The 22,500-nt window shown below is 48.9% G+C and overlaps 1 protein-coding gene across 1 annotated transcript in view; it reads left to right on the forward strand.

Annotated features, from left to right (window-relative positions):
- Positions 1-9,650: 9,650 nt before the first annotated feature.
- The window catches only part of LOC144489881 (SH2 domain-containing adapter protein F-like), a gene marked incomplete at its 3' end in the record, with an annotated part of 30,900 nt that continues 18,050 nt past the window's right edge, over positions 9,651-22,500 (forward strand). The window contains exon 1 of the mRNA XM_078207711.1: positions 9,651-9,828. Coding sequence (XP_078063837.1) covers positions 9,651-9,828 — 178 coding nt within the window. The remainder of the gene's footprint in view (positions 9,829-22,500) is intronic.

Genomic DNA, 22,500 nt, shown 5'->3' on the forward strand with positions numbered 1-22,500 from the left:
CGCTTAGAATCCCTGCAGTGCAGAAGCAGGCCATTCGGCCCATTGAACCTGCAATGACTTTCCTCGCGAACATCAGTCCCCCCCGAGGCCGGAATCCAATCCAGGCGCTGAGAGGCAGCAGTGAGAACCCGCCCTTCCTGCCCATCCTGCCCATGCGAGCCCTTTGAAAGATCGATCCAATTCATCCAACACTCCCCAACCCCTGCAAATGTGTCTCCGTTACAGCCGGCGGTTCGCTCGCTCTCTGCTCCAGTTCACCGTCCACAATATCCAGTCCCCTCCCCCATTCACAGTTCTGTCTTCTTGTGAGATGTTGGAGGGAGGGGGAGGGGCTGGAGTGGGGGAGGGGCTGGAGTGGGGGAGGGGCTGGAGTGGGGGAGGGGTTGGACTGGGGAAGGGGCTGGCGGATAATCAGGGAGGGACTGACATGCAATTCTGCACCCTCTCCTTTCCTTCTCCCCTATATACTCTATGAATGGTATGCTTTGTCTGTACAGCACGCGAGAAACAATACTTTTCACTGTAAACCACTATATGTGTGACAAATCAAATCAAAATCTCAGCTGTGGTACATTCGGAAAAATTCTGAAGTTGAGAGTATTTTTGATTTGATTTATTATTGTCACATGTATTAGTATACAGTGAAAAGTATCGTTTCTTGCGCGCTATACAGACAAAGCATACCGTTCATAGAGAAGGAAAGGAGAGAGTGCAGAGTGTAGTGTTACAGTCATAGCTAGGGTGTAGAGAAAGATCAACTTATTGCGAGGTAGGCCCATTCAAAAGTCTGATGGCAGCAGGGAAGAAGCTGTTCTTGAGTCGGTTGGTACGTGACCTCAGACTTTTGTATCTTTTTCCCGACGGAAGAAGGTGGTAGAGAGAATGTCCGGAATGCGTGGGGTCCTTAATTCTGCTGGCTGCTTTGCCGAGGCAGTGGGAAGTGTAGACGGAGTCAATGGATGGTAGGCTGGTTTGCGTGATGGACTGGGATATATTCACGACCTTTTGTAGTTCCTTGCAGTCTTGGGCAGAGCAGGAGCCATACCAAGCTGTGATACAACCAGAAAGGATGCTTTCTATGGTGGATCTGTAAAAGTTGGTGAGGGTTATCATAGAGGTTTACAGCATGGAAACAGGCCCTTCGGCCCAACCTGTCTATGCCGCACCTTTTTTTTCAACCACTAAGCTAGTCCCAATTGCCCGCATTTGGCCCATATCCCTCTCTACCCATCTTACCCATGTAACTGTCTAAACGCTTTTTAAAAGACAAAATTGTATCCGCCTCTACTACTACCTCTGGCAGCTTGTTCCAGACACTCAACACCCTCTGTGTGAAAAAATTGCCCCTCTGGACCCTTTTGTATCTCTCCCCTCTCACCTTAAGCCTATGCCCTTTAGTTTTAGACTCCCCTACCTTTGGGAAAAGACTATCTACCTTATTCATGCCCCTCATTTATATTACATGGCTGCTTGGTGATTCTGCCCGAGAGAGGACTCCACCCTCTGGTAGCTGAAAGCACCCAGTGGAAGCAGTGGAACTCTACACTCTGTGTAAAGGTGCATCACTGCACTAAATTCACTAAATCCAGCTGACAGGCTACATAAAGTTGATGTTAAGTCAACAGGACATGAGGGGTTTGTCGTTTGAAGAGAGATTGAACAGTTTAGGCCGATACTCTCTGGAATTTAGAAGAATGAGGGGAGATCAAATTGAGGTATACAAGATGGTAAAAGGCCTGGATAAAGTAGACGTGGAGCGGATGCTTCCTCTTGTGGGACATTCTAGGACGAGAGGTCACAGTCTTAGGATAAGGGGTCGCAAATTTAAAACAGAGTTGAGGAGAAACTACTTCTCCCAAAGGGTTGTGAATCTGTGGAATTCGCTGCCCCAAAGTGGGGTGGATGCTGGGACAGTGAGTAAATTTAAGGAGGAGTTAGACAGATTTTTAATTGGTAATGGGGTTGAAGGGTTATGGGGAGAAGGCAGGAAAATGGGGCTGAGGAGCATATCAGCCATGAACGATGGGCAAACTTGATGGGCCGAATGGCCTAATTCTGCCCCTTATGTCTTGTGAACTTATAAGGAGGAGAATGTTGTCAAAAATGTATTGTGTGCAAAGAGCGTTGTGGAAGAAGGCCCGAGAGTTCAGGGCCTCAGTGCCTCTCTGAGCTAGAGTAGGGAAGGGATGTTTGTTCCAGATTTCTGTTGCTGGGCACGATACCAGTTGGATGTCTGTGCGTGCCACAGTAGAACTACTTTGATGGAGCGCTGGACATTTCTACTTCAGATTTCCGACAGCAGCCAAACTGAGTTGAGTCAAACTGCGACAGTTACCATAGAAACTGTTTTTACACTGCTTTTAGGAAGTTGAGTGGTTATTGCTAAGAGTTTACGCGATGTACAGTGTGGCAACAGCCATGATCATGTTGAATGGCGGAGCGGGCTCGAGGGGTCGACTGGCCTACCCCTGCTCCTAGTTACTGTTTGTATGTGAGGGCAGTCCAGTACGCTTTAATGTGCCATCCTCACCCCACACTGGAGTGACCCTGCATCAGATTCACAATCTCTCCGCAGCTTCACCTACACATTGTTTTTCCAGATCCTCGCCCTGTTTGCAAGGACAGATTAGTCATCATATCACTAGGTGTTCCTTTGCCATTCTGAATTTTACACTCACTTACACTTTACACTCAATTTTACACTCTTTCAAAGTCTCACTGTCAGTAATGGCACCCAAACCCCATGATGTCCCGTTCATGATGGGTGTGTTGTAATTCCTCCCTCTCTTTCAGTCTCTCTTTCTCACTCTCCCTCCCTCTATCTTTCCCTCTCTCACTCCCTCTCTTGCTCCCGCTCTCTCTATCTTTCTCTCTTTCAGTCTCTCTCCCTCTCTCAGTCTCTCTCTCTCTCTCCCCCTCTCTCTCTCTCCCCCTCTCTCTCTCTCCTCTCTCTCTCTCTCTCTCTCTCTCTCCCTCCCTCTCTCTCTCAATCTCTCTCTCTCTCAATCTCCCTCTCTCTCTCTCTATCTCCCTCTCTCTCTCTATCTCCCCTCTCTCTCTCTATCTCCCCCTCTCTCTCTCTATCTCCCCTCTCTCTCTCTATCTCCCCCTCTCTCTCTCTATCTCCCCCTCTCTCTCTCTATCTCCCCCTCTCTCTCTCCATCTCCCACTCTCTCTCTCCATCTCCCACTCTCTCTCTCCATCTCCCACTCTCTCTCTCCATCTCCCACTCTCTCTCTCCATCTCCCACTCTCTCTCTCCATCTCCCACTCTCTCTCTCCATCTCCCACTCTCTCTCTCCATCTCCCACTCTCTCTCTCCATCTCCCACTCTCTCTCTCCATCTCCCACTCTCTCTCTCCATCTCCCACTCTCTCTCTCCATCTCCCACTCTCTCTCTCCATCTCCCACTCTCTCTCTCCATCTCCCACTCTCTCTCTCCATCTCCCACTCTCTCTCTCTCTATCTCCCACTCTCTCTCTCTCTCTATCTCCCACTCTCTCTCTCTATCTCCCACTCTCTCTCTATCTCCCATTCTCTCTCTATCTCCCACTCTCTCTCTATCTCCCACTCTCTCTCTATCTCCCACTCTCTCTCTATCTCCCACTCTCTCTCTCTCTATCTCCCACTTTCTCTCTCTATCTCCCACTCTCTCTCTCCATCTCCCACTCTCTCTCTCCATCTCCCACTCTCTCTCTCCATCTCCCACTCTCTCTCTCCATCTCCCACTCTCTCTCTCCATCTCCCACTCTCTCTCTCCATCTCCCACTCTCTCTCTCCATCTCCCACTCTCTCTCTCCATCTCCCACTCTCTCTCTCCATCTCCCACTCTCTCTCTCCATCTCCCACTCTCTCTCTCCATCTCCCACTCTCTCTCTCCATCTCCCACTCTCTCTCTCCCTCTCCCACTCTCTCTCTCTCTCTCTCCCACTCTCTCTCTCCCACTCTCTCTCTCCCACTCTCTCTCTCCCACTCTCTCTCTCCCACTCTCTCTCTCCCACTCTATTTCCCTCTCTCCCAATCTCTCTCTCTCTCGCTCTGTCTCACTCCCTTTCTATCTCTCTCGCATTCCCTATCTCTCTCTCACTCTCTCTCTCCCTCTCTCTATCTTTCTTTCTCACGCCCTCTCTCTCTCTGCTCCCCAGATTGGCTGCTTTTGATGTTATTTTTACTCTGCCATCACGGTGTTATATTTCTGATGTCGTGTGAAACCCCACGTCTGTTGCCAGTGTTCTGGGATCAGCTCATCATCCCAGTAATGTGTGAAGAATTAAAGCTTTAACAACTCACACCTGTTCTTGCTTTTCTGTTGAATGAGAATCAAATTGTTTAACCGAGGTGGAACTCAGCTGTTGCTTTTCTGTGAGATTTTATTCTGATGAGAAAAAAGAGGGGAATATATTCAACACTGTCTCCATCAAACACAGTAAGAGTTTTAACAACACCAGGTTAAAATTCAACAGGTTTATTTGGTAGCAAATACCATTAGCTTTCGGAGCACTGCCCCTTCATCAGATGGAGTGGAAATCCAGTTACAACATTGGGTTAGATACAGAGTAAAGCTCCCTCTACAGGGTACAAAAACATGATTCACCCCCCCCCGCCGCCACCCCGCCAAACACACACGAGCTGTCACTCCTGCACCAGTGTGATGTTCTTTACTCCTCCACACCCAGTGGAAATCCACTCCATCTGACGAAGGAGCAGCGCTCCGAAAGCTAATGGTATTTGCTACCAAATAAACCTGTTGGACTTTAACCTGGTGTTGTTAAAACTCTTACTGTGTTTACCCCAGTCCAACGCTGGCATCTCCACATCACGTCCATCAAACACTCCCAGGACAGGTACAGCACGGGGTTAGATACAGAGTGAAGCTTCCTCTACACTGTCCCCCATCAAACACGCCCAGGACAGGCACAGCACGGGGTTAGATACAGAGTAAAGCTCCCTCTACCCTGTCCCCCATCAAACACTCCCAGCACAGGTACAGCACGGGGTTAGATACAGAATGAAGCTTCCTCTACACTGTCCCCCATCAAACACTCCCAGCACAGGTACAGCACGGGGTTAGATACAGAGTGAAGCTTCCTCTACACTGTCCCCCATCAAACACTGTCAGAACAGATACAGCATGGGGTAGATACAGAGTGAAGCTCCCTCTACACTATCCCCCATCAAACACTCCCAGGACAGGTACAGCACGGAGTTAGATACAGAGTGAAGCTTCCTCTACACTGTCCCCCATCAAACACTGTCAGAACAGATACAGCATGGGGTAGATACAGAGTGAAGCGCCCTCTACACTATCCCCCATCAAACACTCCCAGCACAGGTACAGCACGGGGTTAGATACAGAGTAAAGCTCCCTCTACACTGTCCCCCATCAAACACTCCCAGGACAGGTACAGCACGGGGTTAGATACAGAGTAAAGCTCCCTCTACACTGTCCCCCATCAAACACTCCCAGGACAGGTACAGCACGGGGTTAGATACAGAGTAAAGCTCCCTCTACACTGTCCCCCATCAAACACTCCCAGGACAGGTACAGCACGGGGTTAGATACAGAGTAAAGCTCCCTCTACACTGTCCCCCATCAAACACTCCCAGGACAGGTACAGCACGGGGTTAGATACAGAGTAAAGCTCCCTCTACACTGTCCCCCATCAAACACTCCCAGGACAGGTACAGCACGGGGTTAGATACAGAGTAAAGCTCCCTCTACACTGTCCCCATCAGACACTCCCAGGACAGGTACAGCACGGGGTTAGATACAGAGTAAAACTCGCCCATCAAACACTCCCAGTGCCAGAGACCTTTGTTCAATTTCAGCCTTGGGTCACTGTCTGTGAGGAGTTTGCACATTCTCCCCATGTCTGCGTGGGTTTCCTCCGGGTGCTCCGGTTTCCTCCCACACTCTAAAGATGTGTAGGTTAGGTGGATTGGCCATGCTAAATTGCTCATTAGTGTCCCAAGATGTGTCGGTTAGGGGAATTAGCGGGGTAAATACCTGGTGTTACGCGCCTGGGTGGGATGCGCTGTTGGAGAGTCAGTGCAGCCTCGATGGGCTGAATGGCCTCCTTCTGTACAGTAGGGATTCTATGAAATTCTATGAACTCCATTTTACTTCCCACTCCGCATATCCTGTAATTCCCTGCAAGTCCAGAAGTCTGTCTATCCCAGCCTTAAATATACTTGACAATGGAGCATCCACAACCCTCTGAGGGAGAGAATTCAACAGTCTCGGTTAAACAATCTCCTGAGACTGTGTTTTAGATGCCCCGATTTATAAATCGTCTTGGCAACAATGACTGAATGGCGGCGGGGGGAGGGCATGGGGGGGACCTTTGGTTCTTCAAAGACTGTCAGGGGGTCTCCAGTGCCTGTTTGAACTATAAAAGTGGGATTGGTGAGACTCAGTGTTACACTGGAGTGGAATCTGGGATCTGTGTGTAAACTGCAGTTTTAATTTGACTTGATCCGATTTATTATTGTCTCGTAGAACAAAGAACAGTACAGCACAGGAACAGGCCCTTCGGCCCACATGTACTGGGATACAGTGAAATGCATTGTTTCTCACGCACTGTAAAGACAAAGCATACCATTCATAGAGTACATAGGGGAGAAGGAAGGGAGAGGGTGCAGAATGTAGTGTTACAGTCAAGTTCCACACACATGAGGACGGCCTCAACCGGGATCTTGGGTTCATGTCACACTATCTGTAACCCCCACGACTTGCCCTGGGCTTGCAAAATCTCACAAACTGTCCTGGCTGGAGACAATACACATCTCTTTAACCTGTGCTTAACCCTCTCTCCACTCACATTGTCTGTACCTGTAAAGACTTGATTACCTGTAAAGACTCGCATTCCAACCATTATCTTGCAATTGTGTCTCTGTCTATATATACCCTGTTTGTGAACCCAACTCTCCACTCACCTGAGGAAGGAGCAGCGCTCCGAAAGCTCGTGATTCCAAATAAACCTGTTGGACTTTAACCTGGTGTTGTGAGACTTCTTACTGTGCCCACCCCAGTCCAACGCCGACACCTGCACCTCATGTCATAACTAGGGTGTAGAGAAAGGTCAGCTTAATGTGAGATTGGTCCATTCAAAAGTCTGATGGCAGCAGGGAAGAAGCTGTTCTTGAGTACGTGATCTCAAACTTTTGTATCTTTTTCCCAAAGAAGGTGGAAGAGAGAATATTTGGGGTGCGTGGGGTCCTTAATTATGCTGGCTGCTTTTCTGAGGGAGCGGGAAGTGTAAACAGAGTCAATGGATGGGAGGCTGGTTTGCGTGATGGACTGGGCTATGTTCATAGCCCTTTGTAGTTCCTTGCGGTCTTGGGCAGAGCAGGAGCCCAGACCAAGCTGTGATACAACCAGAAAGAATGTTTTCTATGGTGCATCTGTAAAAGTTGGTGTACAAGTGGGGACAGAGACTGAGTTTATCCAGTTGAATTGGTGTCACTCTCTCGGGTAGCGAATACTAACTGAGTATCACCTGCTGAAATGTGAAACTGTGAATTGTCCAGCATCTCGGCAACACTGATAATGTAGACCAAATGTCTCCCCTTGTGGGACAATCTCAAACGAGAGGTCACAGGTATGGGTTGAGAGGCGGTAGATTTAAAACTGAGATGAGGAGGAACTACTTCTCACAGAGGGCGGTGAATTTGTGGAACTCGCTGCCCCATCGCGCGGTGGAGTCTGAATCATTGAATGGTTCCAAGAATGAGATAGATATATTTCTGATTAAAAAAGGGATAAGGGGATATGGGGAACAGGTGGGGAGGTGGATTGGAGACCAGGGAGAGATCAGCCATGATCTGATTGAATGACGGAGCAGGCTCGAAGGGCTGAATTTGCCGACTTCTGCTCCTAATTCCTATAGAAACATAGAAACATAGAAAAACTACAGCACAAACAGGCCCTTCGGCCCACAAGTTGTGCCGAACACATCCCTACCTTCTAGACCTACCTATAACCCTCCATCCTATTAAGCTCCATGTATTCATCCAGGAGTCTCTTAAAAGTCCCTATTGAGTTCACCTCCACCACCCCTGACGGCAGCCGATTCCACTCGCCCACCACCCTCTGTGTGAAAAACTTCCCCCGAACATTTCCCCTGTACCTACCCCCCAGCACCTTAAACCTGTGTCCTCTCGTAGCAGCCATTTCCACCCTAGGAAAAAGCCTCTGAGAGTCCACCCGATCTATGCCTCTCAACATCTTATACACCTCTATTAGGTCTCCTCTCATCCTTCGTCTCTCCAAGGAGAAAAGACCGAGCTCCCTCAGCCTATCCTCATAAGGCATGCCACTCAATCCAGGCAACATCCTTGTAAATCTCCTCTGCACCCTTTCAATCTTTTCCACATCCTTCCGAGAGTGAGGCGACCAGAACTGAGCACAGTACTCCAAGTGGGGTCTGACGAGGGTCTTATATAGCTGCATCATTATCCCCGGACTCCTAAACTCAATCCCTCGATTGATAAAGGCCAGCACACCATATGCCTTCTTAACCACCTCCTCCACCTGCGGGGCCGATTTTAGAGTCCTCTGGACCCGGACCTCAAGGTCCTTCTGATCCTCTACAGTACTAAGAGTCTTTCCCTTTATATTGTACTCCTTCATCCCATTTGACCTGCCAAAATGGACCACTACGCATTTATCTGGGTTGAAGTCCATCTGCCACTTGTCCGCCCAGTCTTGCATCCTATCTATGTCCCTCTGTAACTTCTGACATCCCTATCTTAACACTTGCTGGTGGAAAGGTTCATGGGATGGTCACATCGATGGGATTTGATTTGATTTATCATTGTCACATGTATTGGGATACAGTGAAAAGTATTGTTTCTTGCGCTCTATACAGACAAAACATACCGTTCATATAGAAGGAAAGGAGAGAGTGCAGAATGTAGTGTTACAGTCATAGCTAGGATGTAGAGAAAGATCAACTTAATGCAGGGTAGGTCCATTCAAAAGCCTGACAGCAGCAGGGAAGAAGCTGTTCTTGAGCTGGTTGGTACGTGACCTCAGACTTTTGTATCTTTTTCTCGATGGAAGAAGACGGAAGAGAGAATGTCTGGGGTGCGTGATTATGCTGGCTGCTTTCCCGAGGCAGCGGGAAGTGTAGACAGAGTCAATGGGTGGGAGGCTGGTTTGCGTGATGGACTGGGCTTCGTTCATGACCCTTTGTAGTTCCTTGCGGTCTTGAGCAGAGCAGGAGCCATACCAAGCTGTGATACAATCAGAAAGAATGCTTTCTATGGTGCATCTGTATAAGTTGGTGAGAATCGTAGCTGACATGCCAAATTTCCTTAGCCTTCTGTGAAAGTAGAGGCATTGGTGGGGCTTTCTTAACTATAGTGTCGGCATGGGGGGAACCAGGACAGGTTGTTGGTGATCTGGACACTTGAAGCTCTAAGCTGGTGAGAGTCGTAGCCGGAGTTCCTCAGTGACTGGAGTGAGGAGAATGCGTTAACACTCTGTGATCACCTTTTGTCTTTCTAGAAGAGTATTTTTTAACCCCTCTCTCTTTATCTGAAACACATTTTCTGAGACTTTTCTCACCTGATTGTTCTCATTTCTCTTTTTTGTCTCTCCTGTTCGTCCCCCTCCACCCTCCCCCTCCTCCCCCTCCTCCGCCCTCTATGCCACCCTCTGCAGTAGAGATTAAGGTAATAAAGGAGTTGCCCTGGCCCCCGCCAGTTGGACAGCTGGACAGCGAGACGCCAAAGGCTGAAGGGGAGCTGCTGCTTTCTCATTGCCAGCTTCTGCAACAACACCTACACTCACAGCACGCTCAGCCACAGCCGGAAGACAGCAGTGGTGGGTCCAAACATTCCGTTAGTTACCGTCTGAAGTGTAACTGCTTTAAATGAGAGGGGGCGGGAGGAGGGGGTGAACCTGCTTTGTTTCCTGAATGCTGAACAAGAGACGGATCATAGAATCCCTACTGTGCAGAAGGTGGCCATTCGGCCCATCATGTCTGCACTGACCCCCCTGACAGAGCATCTTGCCCAGGCCCTTTCCTGTAACCCCACATATTTACCCCACTAATCCCCCTGCACATATCGGCAGACTATGGGGCAATTTAGCATGGCCAATCAACCCAACCTGCGCACAGGGCGGCACGCTGGCACAGTGGGTTAGCACCGCTGCCTCACGGCGGCAGGGACCCGGGTTCGATTCCCGGCTCGGGTCACTGTCTGTGCGGAGTCTGCACGTTCTCCCCGTGTCTGCGTGGGTTTCCTCCGGGTGCTCCGGTTTCCTCCCACAGTCCGAAAGACGTGCTGGTTAGGGTGCATTGGCCATGCTAAACTCCCGGCAGCGTGGAAGAAGCTGTTCTTGAGTCGGTTGGTGCCTGACCTCAGACTTTTGTATCTTTTTCCCGACAGAAGAAGGTGGAAGTGAGAATTTCCGGGGTGCGTGGGGTCCTTAATTATGCTGATTCCAGCATCCGCAGTAATTTGCTTTTATCGTGCTAAATTCTGCCTCAGTGTACCCGAACAGGTGCTGGAGTGTGGCGACTAGGGGATTTTCACAGTAACTTCATTGCAGTGTTAATCTAAGCCTTACTTGTGACTAATAAATAAATATTTGGACTGTGGGAGGAAACCCACGCAGACACGGGGGAACAGTTCTGGTCACCCTATTATAGAAAGGATATTATTAAACTAGAAAGAGTGCAGAAAAGATTTACTAGGATGCCACCGGGACTTGATGGATTGAGTTATAAGGAGAGGCTGGATAGACTGGGACTTTTTCCCTGGAGCGTAGGAGGCTGAGGGATGATCTTATAGAGATATGTATCATCCAATAGTGATATATATAATCCAACTCATTACAGTCTCCCTCTCCCCGACTTATTAGTGTCACAAATAAGCTGACATTAACACTGCAGTGAAGTTACTGTGAAAATCCCCTAGTCGCCACACTCCGGCGCCTGTTCGGGTACACTGAGGGAGAATTTAGCATGGCCAATGCACCTAACCCATGCATCTTTTGGACTGTGGGAGAAAACCAGAGCACGGGGAGAAGGTGCAGACTCCACACAAACGGTGACCCAAGCCTCCATCGAACCCAACCTCTGCAGACCACCTCCCCCTCCCCACCACCTTGTGACAGCTCAATAGGAGGTGCCACCTAACCGGGGCAAACATGTTCTTTCAGAATTTGCTTCCCCTGCTTCATGTTCTCTCTCCCTCTCGCTCTCTTTGCTTTGTTCTTGCATTGCACCCTTTGGGCTGAGGTGCTCAGTGTCGAGGAAGGGGCGATGGGGCGCAGATAGGGAGGGGGAACACTGCCTGCTGGCAGGAGGGAGGAATTTCTTCAGCCAGAGGGTGGTGAATCTGTGGAACTCTTTGCCACAGAAGGCTGTGGAGGGCAGGTCATTGAGTGTCTTTAAGACAGAGATAGATAGGGTATTGATTGGTAAGGGGTTCAAAGGTTATGTGGAAAAGGCGGGAGAATGGAGTTGAGAAGCTTATCAGTCATGATTGAATGAATGGTGGAACAGACGTGAAGGGCTGAATGGCCTAATTCTACTCCTATATTTTATGGTCTAACCAGGGGAGAAAGGTTTAGGGCAACTGGCTACAGTGCCAGAGGGGAGTTGGGAATGTTGATGAAAGGAATGATCTGGAATGTGGTGAAATTCGATGGTGACGCTCAGGAAAGCAATTGGAGAACCCGTTGGAATGGAGGAAATGTCAGGATTATGGGAAAGAGCGATGTAGGAGTGGGACTAATTGGATCGCTCTTTCAAAGAACCAACACGGGCGTGATGGACGGAATGGCCTCCTCCCCCGTGCGTTACGATTCTACAGGATGCCCCATTCTGGAGATTGAATGGGGCCACCAGGAAGGATCTGGCTGTTCAAATGAACATCCCAGTCTCTCTCGCTGTGTTGGCTGTGTTCAGGATCTCCACCAATCTAAGCCAACGTTTGATCTCGTTGAGGTGTTACCACCCCGGTCAACAACTGAGACTTAATCACCGGCCAGTTCCTCCCTTTGGGTAAAGGCTTCAGATCCCCATTGAAATGAGGGAGATTTGGAGTAATGGACAGGAACCTCTTCTGTCCCCAGGGTAACTAAGGTTTGGATGCGTTCTCAGCCAACATTGACCTTGCTGGCTTGAGTTCAAGAAATCCCTACACTTAATCGCTTCGTGCACAATTCTACACAGTCTGCTAGAAAGAGTGCAGAAAAGATTTACTAGCATGCTTTCGGGACTTGATGGTTTGAGTTATAAGGAGAGGTTGGATAGACTGGGACTTTCTTCCCTGGAGCTTAGGAGGCTGAGGGGTAATCTTATAGAGGTCTATAAAATAATGAGGGGCACAGATCAGCTGTTTGTTAATATCTTTTCCCAAAGGTAGGCGAGTCTAAAACTAGAGGCATAGGTTTAAGATGAGAGGGGAGAGATACAAAAGGGTCCAGAGGGGCAATTTTTTCACACAGAGGATGATGAGTGTCTGGAACGAGCTGCCAGAGGCAGTTGTAGAGGCGGGTACAATTTTGTTTAGTTAATTTATTAGTCACAAGTAAGGCTTACATTAACACTGCAATGAAATTACTATGAAAATCCCCGAGTTGCCACACTCCGGTGCTTGTTCAGGTCAATGCACCCTAACCAGCACATCTTTCAGAATGTGGGAGGAAACCCACGCAGACACGGGGAGAACGTGCAGACTCCGCACAGACAGTGACCCAAGCCGGGAATCGAACCCAGGTCCCTGGTGCTGTGAAGCAGCAGCGCTAACTACTGTGCCACCATGTCTTTTAAAAAGCATTTAGACAGTTATATGGGTACGATGGGTATAGAGGGATATGGGTCAAACGCGGGCAATTGGGACTAGCTTAGTGGTTCAAAGAAAAGGGCGGAATGAACAAGTTGGGCCGAAGGGCCAGTTTCCATGCTGTAAACCTCTATGGCTCTCTGACATGGGTGACAGGAAAAGCCCTTTATGGAGCTGGATTTAAAATGATACAATCGACTCGGAGTACATCAATGGCACAGAACCCCAGAGGACGGACCAGTATTGGAATTCACCATGTTTGTAACCAGGAGTAAAGAACTCGTGGGAGGCAATGGCCTAGTGGTATTATCACTAGACTATTAATCCAGTAACTCAGCGAATGTTCTGGGGACCCGGGTTCGAATCCCACCACGGCAGATGGTGGAATTTGAATTCAATACAAAATATCTGGAATTAAGAATCTAATGATGACCATGAAACCATTGTTGATTGTCGGAAAAACCCTCTGGTTCATTAATGTCCTTCAGGGAACGAAATCTGCCATCCTTACCCGGTCTGGCCTACATGTGACTCCAGAGCCACAGCAATGTGGTTGACTCTCAACTGCCCTCCAAGGGCAACTAGGGATGGGCAATAAATGCTGGCCAGCCAGCGATGCCCATGTCCCATGAATGAGTAAAAAGAAACACCTCAGGCAGGGTGGAGGGAACTTGTTGTGTTTCTGGAGGGTCTGAGGGATACGAGGAGGTGGCTAGGTTGTGGGGAGCTGGGTGGGTGAGGGATGTAGGGAGGCAGGAGGGAGAGACGAGGGGTAGATCTGGTGGGAAAGTGGATAGGGAGGGGGGGGATTGATAAGAAAGAGATGGGCAAGCTGTCTTCTATTTCGAAAATAATTTGCGTCCTTCGAGAAGCAAAGATTAGCTGCCTTACGACATTCCAACAACGCTCTTCCCACTCCTTTTGATGTGCGATGACTCTCTCAGTGCAAGTGGCCTGTCCTCCAGTTGCTGTTTGTGGGGTCTTGCTGTGTACGGAATGTTGTGTGAACAACATTCCTGGGATTTAGGGGTTGTCTTAGCAGGGTTGGGCTCTGTACCCACTGGAGTTTAGAAGAATGAGAGGTGACATTCTTGAAACATGAGATCCTGAGGGCAGGACTCAACAAGGTCAGACACTGAGAGGATGTTTCCGCTGTTGGGGGAAATTCTAGAATTGGGGGGAAATCATAAAATAAGGAGTCTCCCATTTAGATGGCACAATGGTTGGTGTTTGAGCCTCTCGGGTGCTGTCGAGTAAAGGATGGGGGGGTCAATCTGTGAAATTCCCTTCCCCGCAAACTGTGGGCCATTGAATAGATTAAGGGCTGTTTTGGACAGATTTTTGATTGACAAGGGGGTCGAGGATGAAACGGGAAGGGTGGGTGGGAGATGCGCAGGGAAGTGGAGTAAAGGCCACAATCTGATTGGATGCGATCCTATTGGCTGGCAGAACAGTCCCGAAGGGCTGAATGGCCTCTTCCTCCTCCTTACGTCCAGCACCGAGTCCTGCGAGGCTGTACCTGCCACCGTATGAATCTACCCAATAATACTGATTGCATCAGCTCAGAATCAGCACAGCAAGATCAGCCCTGAATACCGTGCCCACAGATCAAAGAGTAATACGCTGTGTGAAAGGATCAGAGACTCCCGACAGTGCAGAAAGAGACCATTCGGCCCATCGAGTCTGCACCAACAACAATCCCACCCAGTCCCTAACCCCGTAACCCCCATGTATTTACCCTGCTAATCCCCCTGACACTAAGGGGCAATTTAGCATGGCCAATCCAGCTAACCTGCCCATCTTTAGACACTAAGGGGCAATTTAGCATGGCCAATCCACCTAACCTGCCCATCTTTGGACTGTGGGAGGAAACCGGAGCACCCGGAGGAAACCCACGCAGACACGGGGAGAATGTACAGACTCTGCACAGACAGTGACCCAAGCCGGGAATCGAACCCGGGTCCCTGGCGCTGTGAGACAGCAGTGCTAACTCCTGTGCCACCGTGCCGCGGTGATAGAATTTTAATATAGATATTTCTATGTTCAGAATTCTACCTCGAATCATTATTTTTTAAGTTTCACATGAGGGAGTTTGAAAGGTGAGTATTTTTTCACATATTTCACACACTGCAGGACTGAGGGAGTGCTGCATTGTTGAAAGTGCTGTATTGTTGAAAGTGCTGTCTTTTGGAAGAGGTGTCGAAAGCCAGGATCTATTCTGTCCCCACCACCCCCACCCCGGCAGATGTGCAATGTGCCGCGGTCCAATGGGGAGGGGGTTACTCCTCCAGTGTGCTGGCCAATAGCTGTCCCATGACCAGAAATCGGGGTGCCTGGTCTTTATCGCATTGCTGCTGCTACTGGGAGCTTGCTTTGTGCATCACACAATCAGTACAGCGCAGGAGAAGACCATTCAGCCCATCGTATCAACAGTGACTGTGCTACATAAAGCGACTAAAGAAAACCTTGGTTAGGCTGCATTTGGAGTATTGCGTGCAGTTCTGGTTACCACACTATCAGAAGGACGTGGAAGCTTTGGAGAGAGCGCAAAGAAGGTTCACCAGGAAGTTGCCTGGTCTCGAGGGCATTGGCTATGAGGAGAGGTTGAATAAACTAGGATTGTTTTCACTGGAAAGACGGAGGCTGAGGGGAGGTCTGATAGAGTCTACAAAATGATGAGAGGCACAGACAGGGTGGATAGTCAGAGGCTTTTCCCCAGGGTGGAAGTGTCAATTACACGGGGGCACAGGTTCAAGGTGAGAGGGGGAAAGTTTAAGGGAGATGTGCGGGGGAAGTTTTTCACGCAGAGAGTGGTGGGTGCCTGGAACGCGCTGCCAGAGGAGATGGTGGAAGCCGGCACAGCAGCAACAACTAAGAGACATCTGGATGGGTGCAGGAATAGGGAGGGAATAGAGGGATACGGACCGAGTAAGGACAGAAGGTTTGTTTTCAGTTTAGTTCAGGCACCATGATGGACACAGGTTTGGAGGGCCAATGGGCCTGTTCCTGTGCTGTACTTCTCTTTGTTCTTTGACGTCGTTGGTTGAAAAGCACCATGGGATGTCACGAGGTGAAAGGCGCTATAGAAACACAATTCTTTACATTTCCCTATAACCGCCCTGCTCAGTGTTGCATTTTCTTCCCCCAACAATGAACAGAAAAGGATCAAATGATGGTTCCACAATGGCCCAATGGGGAGTGTTATTCCGTTGTGATTGACAGAATGTGGCACTCCAATCTACAAACATAAGAGGAAGAGGAGGCCATTCAGCCCCTCCATCCTGTTCCACCATTCAAAGAAAATTACAGCACAGGAACAGGCCCTTCGGCCCTCCAAGCCTGCACCGACCACGCTGCCCGACTGAACTAAAACCCCCTACCCTTCCGGGGGCCGTATCCCTCTATTCCCGTCCTATTCATGTATTTGTCCAGACGCCCCTTAAAAGTCACTATTGTATCCGCTCCCACTACCTCCCCCGGCAGCGAGTTCCAGGCACCCACCACCCTCTGTGTAAAAAAAACTTGCCTCGTACATCTCCTTTAAACCTTGCAGCCAAAGCAAATTTCCACCCCATCCCCTCACTTTGCTGTTGCGCCAACTATCACAGTGCGGACATGATCAGAGACCACCGCGGCCTGTCCGGGTCAGTATCTTGTTACATGGATCCAAACCAGACAGCGAAGCGTGAACTGAGACACTGATCCTCGGCTTGGTAGTGGAGTTAGTCGCAGGATGCAGCGTTACACATCTGTACCTCCATCCTACCCACCAGTGCCCCAGGCCGTTTGAGTAACAGTAAAAATAATCGAATGAACCAATTAGCAAACTGACAGCCCCTTAAAGAGGTTTAAATTATTATAATCACCGGATTATCTCCCAACTGGAGCCTGGTATCACAGTCTATCGCCCATACTTTGATTTGATTTATTATTGTCACATGTATTGGGATACAGTGAAAAGCACTGTTCCTTGTGTACTATACAGACAAAGCATACCATTCATAGTGAAAGAAAGGAGAGGGTGCAGAATGTAGTGTTACTGTCACAGCTAGAGTGTAGAGAAAGATCAACTTAATGCGAGGTAGGTCCATTCAAAAGTCTGACAGCAGCAGGGAAGAAGCTGTTCTTGAGTCGGTTGGTACGTGACCTCAGACTTTTGTATCTTTTTCCCGACGGAAGAAGTGGAAGAGAGTTTGTCCGAGGTGTGTGGGGTCCTTGATTATGCCGGCTGCTTTTCCTGAGGCAGTGGGAAGTGTAGACAGAGTCAATGGATGGGAGGCTGGTTTGCGTGATGGATTGGGCTACGTTCACGACCCTTTGTAGTTTCTTGCGGTCTTGGGCAGAGCAGGAGCCATATCAAGCAGTGATACAACCAGAAAGAATGCTTTCAAGGGTGCATCTGAAGAAGTTGGTGAGAGCCGTAGTGGACATGCCAAATTTCCTTAGTCTTCTGAGAAAGTAGAGGCAATGGTGGGCTTTCCTAACTATAGTGTCGGCATGGGGGGACCAGGACAGGTTGTTGGTGATCTGGACACCTAAAAACTTGAAGCTCTCGACCATTTCAACTTCATCCCTGTTGATGTAGACAGGGGCATGTTCTCCTTTACAGTTCCTGAAGTTGATGACAATCTCCTTCGTTTTGTTGACATTGAGGGAGAGATTATTGTAGCCGCACCAGTTCACCAGATTCTCTATCTCATTCCTGTACTCTGTCTCGTCATTGTTTGAGATCCGACCCACTACGGTGGTGTCGTCAGCAAACTTGAAAATCGAGTTGGAGGGGAATTTGGCTGCACAGTGTATAAGGAATATAGTAGAGGGAAAAATCACCAATGAGAATGGATTTGGGCCCACACAGGCAATGGAAATCCGTGGCTTAACCCCTTGACCACCTGGGCATATAAACGGCACTACCACGCTGACCCAGATAGGCTTTTACGATAATCCCATAGTTACTTTGTCACCTGTATTCAATTAATTGATCTTAAATTCCCCGGTTGTCATGGTGGGATTTGAACACATTTCTTCACATCATTAGTCCAGGTCCTTGGATCACTAGTTCAGTAACATGGCAACTATCAGTCCCTATATATACCCTCTTTTCCTTAAATAGAACCAATGATTTCTTATTCATTTTCTGGGACATGGGTGTCGCTGGGTGGCCAGCATTTATTGCCCATCCCTAGTTGCCCTTGGAGGGCAGTTGAGAGTCAACCACATTGCTGTGGCTCTGGAGTCGCATGTAGGCCAGACCGGGTAAGGACGGGCAGATTTCCTTCCCTTAAGGACGTTAGTGAACCAGATGGGTTTTTCCGACAATCGACAATGGTTTCATGGTCACCAGTAGATTCTTAATTCCAGATTTTTTAAAATTGAATTCAAATTCCACCAGCTGCCGTGACGGGATTCGAACCCGGGTCCCCAGAGCGTTAGCTGAGTTTCTGGATTAATAGTCCAGCGATAATACCACTAGGTCATCGCCTCTCCAAAGGGCTAAAATAAATGAGAGGGTGGCAGTCCCTGGCGGGGGAACACACTGTAACTAAAACTAAACGTTAAAGGAAACTTCTCCAACCAAACTAACGGCATTCCCAGGGGATGGTGATGCCCCCCTTCCCCATCACCCCCAAGCACCCGTGGTGCCCACTGGTCACGGCCTGAGGTGCAGCAGCGGTCACCACGTGCCCGCTCCCCAAGGCCACTTGGCCGACAGTCGGATCTGACGGAGCCCTTCCGTTGCCCATAGCTTGGTCCTGTTGATGGGCACCTTGGTTAGGAGCGGGCTAACGAGGAGGTCCTCCCCCTTCCTCCCCCCCCCCTCGCCCCTCCTTCGTAGCGGGTGACCGAAGATTAGGTGCTCGGGAAACCAAACATGGGGCAGCCCCTTTAAATAACGGAAAAGAGGAACCGTGAGCTTGGGCAATCTACATAAACATGGAACACGGACTCGCCTGGGCCGCAGAAAAGGCCTGTGGCCTGCTAGGCCGTGAACCACCCTCGCCTAGGGTTGCTTGGCAACGCCCACCATATCAGGTTCCTGCTAGCAAACTGGAGGAACCCCACTTGGAGAGCTCTCTGCTGGGGTCCTCCTCTACCACTAGATGGTCAAACAGAACATCAAGGTGTGTCCTGATGGTTGGCGAGGGAGGCTAGGATATGGGGAGTGAGCTGGAATAGGCCATACAGGAAAATCCCCCTGTACAGACAGGCTCAGAGGGGATGACCATGAGGAGGCTCGGGTTGTGCCTCCCGAGAGGGGGTATCGGGGTGGTGAACCAATGTGGAACTCTGTTCAAAATGGGGGAGTCCCTCTTTATATGTACTCAAAATACTGAATCAATCAATACCCTCCACCTGTTTTATCATTGAATCCCGTCAGTGCAGAATGAGGCCATTCAGCCCATCGAGCCTGCACCGACAACAATCCCACCCAAGCCCTATCCCCATAACCCCACATATTTACCCTGCTAATCCCCCTGACACTAAGGGTTAATTTAGCATGGCCAATTAACCTAACCAAACATCTTTGGACACTAAGGGCTATTTATCCTTATTCTTAAGAATACAATTAACTTGACTCATGGGGGGAGGTGATGGTGCAGTGGGATTGTCAGTGAGAGACCCCCGGCAAGATCTGGTGGACCCGGGTTCAAATTCCAGCTGAAATTCAGATGGTGAAATTTGCATTGTAAAAATCTGGAATTAATCATGATTTGATTTGATTTGATTCATTATTGTCACATGTATTAGCATACAGTGAAAAGTATTGTTTCTTGCGCACTATACAGATGAAGCATACTGTTCATAGAGAAGGAAAGGAGAGAGTGCAGAATGTAGTGTTACAGTCACAGTTAGGGTGTAGAGAAAGATCAACTTAATGCATGCTAAGTCCATTCAAAAGCAGGAAAGAAACTGTTCTTGAGTCGGTTGGTACGTGACCTCAGACTTTTGTATCTTTTTCCCGACGGAAGAAGGTGGAAGAGAGAATGTCTGGGGTGCGTGGGGTCCTTAATTATGCTGGCTGCTTTGCCGAGGCAGCAGGAAGTGTAGACAGAGTCAATGGATGGGAGGCTGATTTGCGTGATGGATTGGGCTACATTCACAACCCTTTTGTAGTTTCTTGCAGTCTTGGGCAGAGCAGGAGCCATACCAAGCTGTGATACAACCAGAAAGAATGCTTTCTATGGTGCATCTGTAAAAGTTGCTGAGAGTCGTAGCGGACACGCTAAATTTCCTCAGTCTTCTGAGAAAGTAGAGGCGTTGGTGGGCTTTCTTAACTATAGTGTCGGCATGAGTCAATTGTCATAATGTCATGCCGACACTATGGTTCATTAATCCCTTAGAGGGAGACAATGCGTGGGGGAGGAATTAGAAATTAGGAGAAAAATGCATCAGGGAGAGTTAGAGACCCACCAGAAATTGTTTGAGGTCATTCATCACCATCATATATTGTGGGTGGCGCAGTGGTTAACACTGCTGCCTCACAGCACCAGGGACCCGGGTTCAATTCCCAGGTTGGGTCACTGTCTGTGCGGAGTCTGCACGTTCTCCCCATGCCTGCATGGGCTTCCTCCAGGTGCTCCGGTTTCCTCCCACACTCCAAAGATGTGCGTGTTAGGTTGACTGGCCATGCTGAATTGCCCCTTAGTGTCCAAAGATCACCATTCCTTTGCAGTCGCTGGGTCAAAACCCTGGAATTCCCTCCCTAACGGCATTGTGTGTCAACCCAACTGCAGCGATTCAAGAAGGCAGCTCACCACCACCTTCTCGAGGGGTAAATAGGGATGGGCAATAAATACTGGCCCAGCCAGCGACGCCCATGTCCCACGAATGAATGAAAGAAAGGGTAGGTTGATTGGCCCCATGCTAAATTGCCCCTTAATGTCAGGGGGATTAGCAGAGTAAATACATTGGGTGACGGGGATAGGGCCTGGGTGGGATTGTTGTCGGCGCTTACTGGATGGGCTGAATGGCCTCTTCCTATACTGTAGGAATTCTATGATTCTGTGAAAATCTCATCTGACAAAGCAAAATGAAGCCTTAATCTGCACATTTCTCTTTGATCAGAATATATCTGTGAATTATTTAATAAAAATCGTGACAAGGTCCCACAAACCTGTCGCCTGATTTTGTTTGTGCTTTCCCATCACCGTTGTAAAGTCCTTTGATTTATCTCACATTGAGTTTTGCAATGTCAACTGTCACGAGGTGGTTGAAGCTTTTGGCCACTAAGTGGCCCTGTGGGGGCAGGTTTTGGATATCCACAAACCTGTCCCGTATATCAGAAAATCCCACAGCCAGGGACAATGGACGAAGTGGTTCATTAGGGCTGGTAATCCGTGTATGTAAAGTAATATTTGTAAATTAGTTAATCTTTGCAATAAATATTTGTCCTTTTACATTAGTATAAGTTAGTATTTCTAATGAATTATTAGATGTTGGTGACTGGAGTACATGATTAGTTAGTTGTAGTTAGTTAACATAGTTAGTATGTGTGATTAGTCAATTTAGTTAGTGTTAGTAATTAGTTAATGTTTGTAATTAACATTCAAAGCATACTTTGTAATGAATGAGATCCCTGGAATTGGGAAGTAAAGTAAAAGCAAAGTTTATTTATTAGTGTCACAAGTAGGCTTACATTAACACTGCAATCAAGTTACTGTGAAAATCCCCTAGTCGCCACACTCCGGCGCCTGTTCGGGTACACTGAGGGAGAATTTAGCACCTAACCAGCACGTCTTTCGGACTGTGGGAGGAAACCGGAGCACCCGGAGGAAACCCACGCAGACACGGGGAGAATGTGCAAACTCCACACAGACAGTGACCCAAGCCGGGAATCGAACCTGGGTCCCTGGCGCTGTGAGGCAGCAGTGCTCACCACTGTGATACCGTGCCAATTCCCATCAGTATCTCAGTTTCTAGGATTGTAAACTGTCCGGAGTTTGTGTTCCTGATCAGATTCCCAGTCGGGGTCTACCTGAACTGCGATCGCTGCTCAGTGGAGTGCCCCCTTCTGGAAGGTACCCCCATGCGGGTGCTGGCCGGGGTGGGCTCACCTGCGAGGCCTTCCACAGTCAAATTTCCCCCACCGACATTCTCTCACCTGTGGGTCTGGGATGCCTGTCACAGTGGAATAGCCTCACCTGCCTGGGCTCGCTGAGCTTGCGTCAGATCGGGGTGAGGTGGAGACCCAAGCAAGAGACAGCACCCTGGGGAGGAAGAGAGGGGAGAGGGCATAAAAAGTTTGGTATGAACCTCCAAACCACACCCCCAAGTGTCCCTCACTTCACACCTCAACTCTTCCCGCTCTGTCCCACTTTCCTGCTCTCCTCGGGTAGTCCTCTACTAATCTCAGCATTCCAACCCTACACTGGCACTCGCTGGTGAGCAGGCTTAACCCTCACTGGTTATACTAGTTACTCTGCATGTGTGTGTGTGCACTAACCTGGTTAATCACCCTCCCCCCCCCCCCCCCCCCGCTTTGTTGAGCAGTGTGATGTTTTCCGGGCATGTTCTAACCTCCTCCAGCACAGAAGATCCTCGGTGTAATAACTCTTTCTTTCTTAATGGACCTGCTGTAATCATGTGACACATTCATTTGTTTGTTCATAATAAATAATTTATTTTTTAAACTAAAACCTTTCTGCACTTTTTTTCTGTTCTTTTCACTGGAGGCTGAATGTTTTGGATCCTGCTG

Source organism: Mustelus asterias, unplaced genomic scaffold (genome assembly GCF_964213995.1).
Source record: "Mustelus asterias unplaced genomic scaffold, sMusAst1.hap1.1 HAP1_SCAFFOLD_2627, whole genome shotgun sequence".
In the NCBI taxonomy this organism is placed as follows: domain Eukaryota; kingdom Metazoa; phylum Chordata; class Chondrichthyes; order Carcharhiniformes; family Triakidae; genus Mustelus; species Mustelus asterias.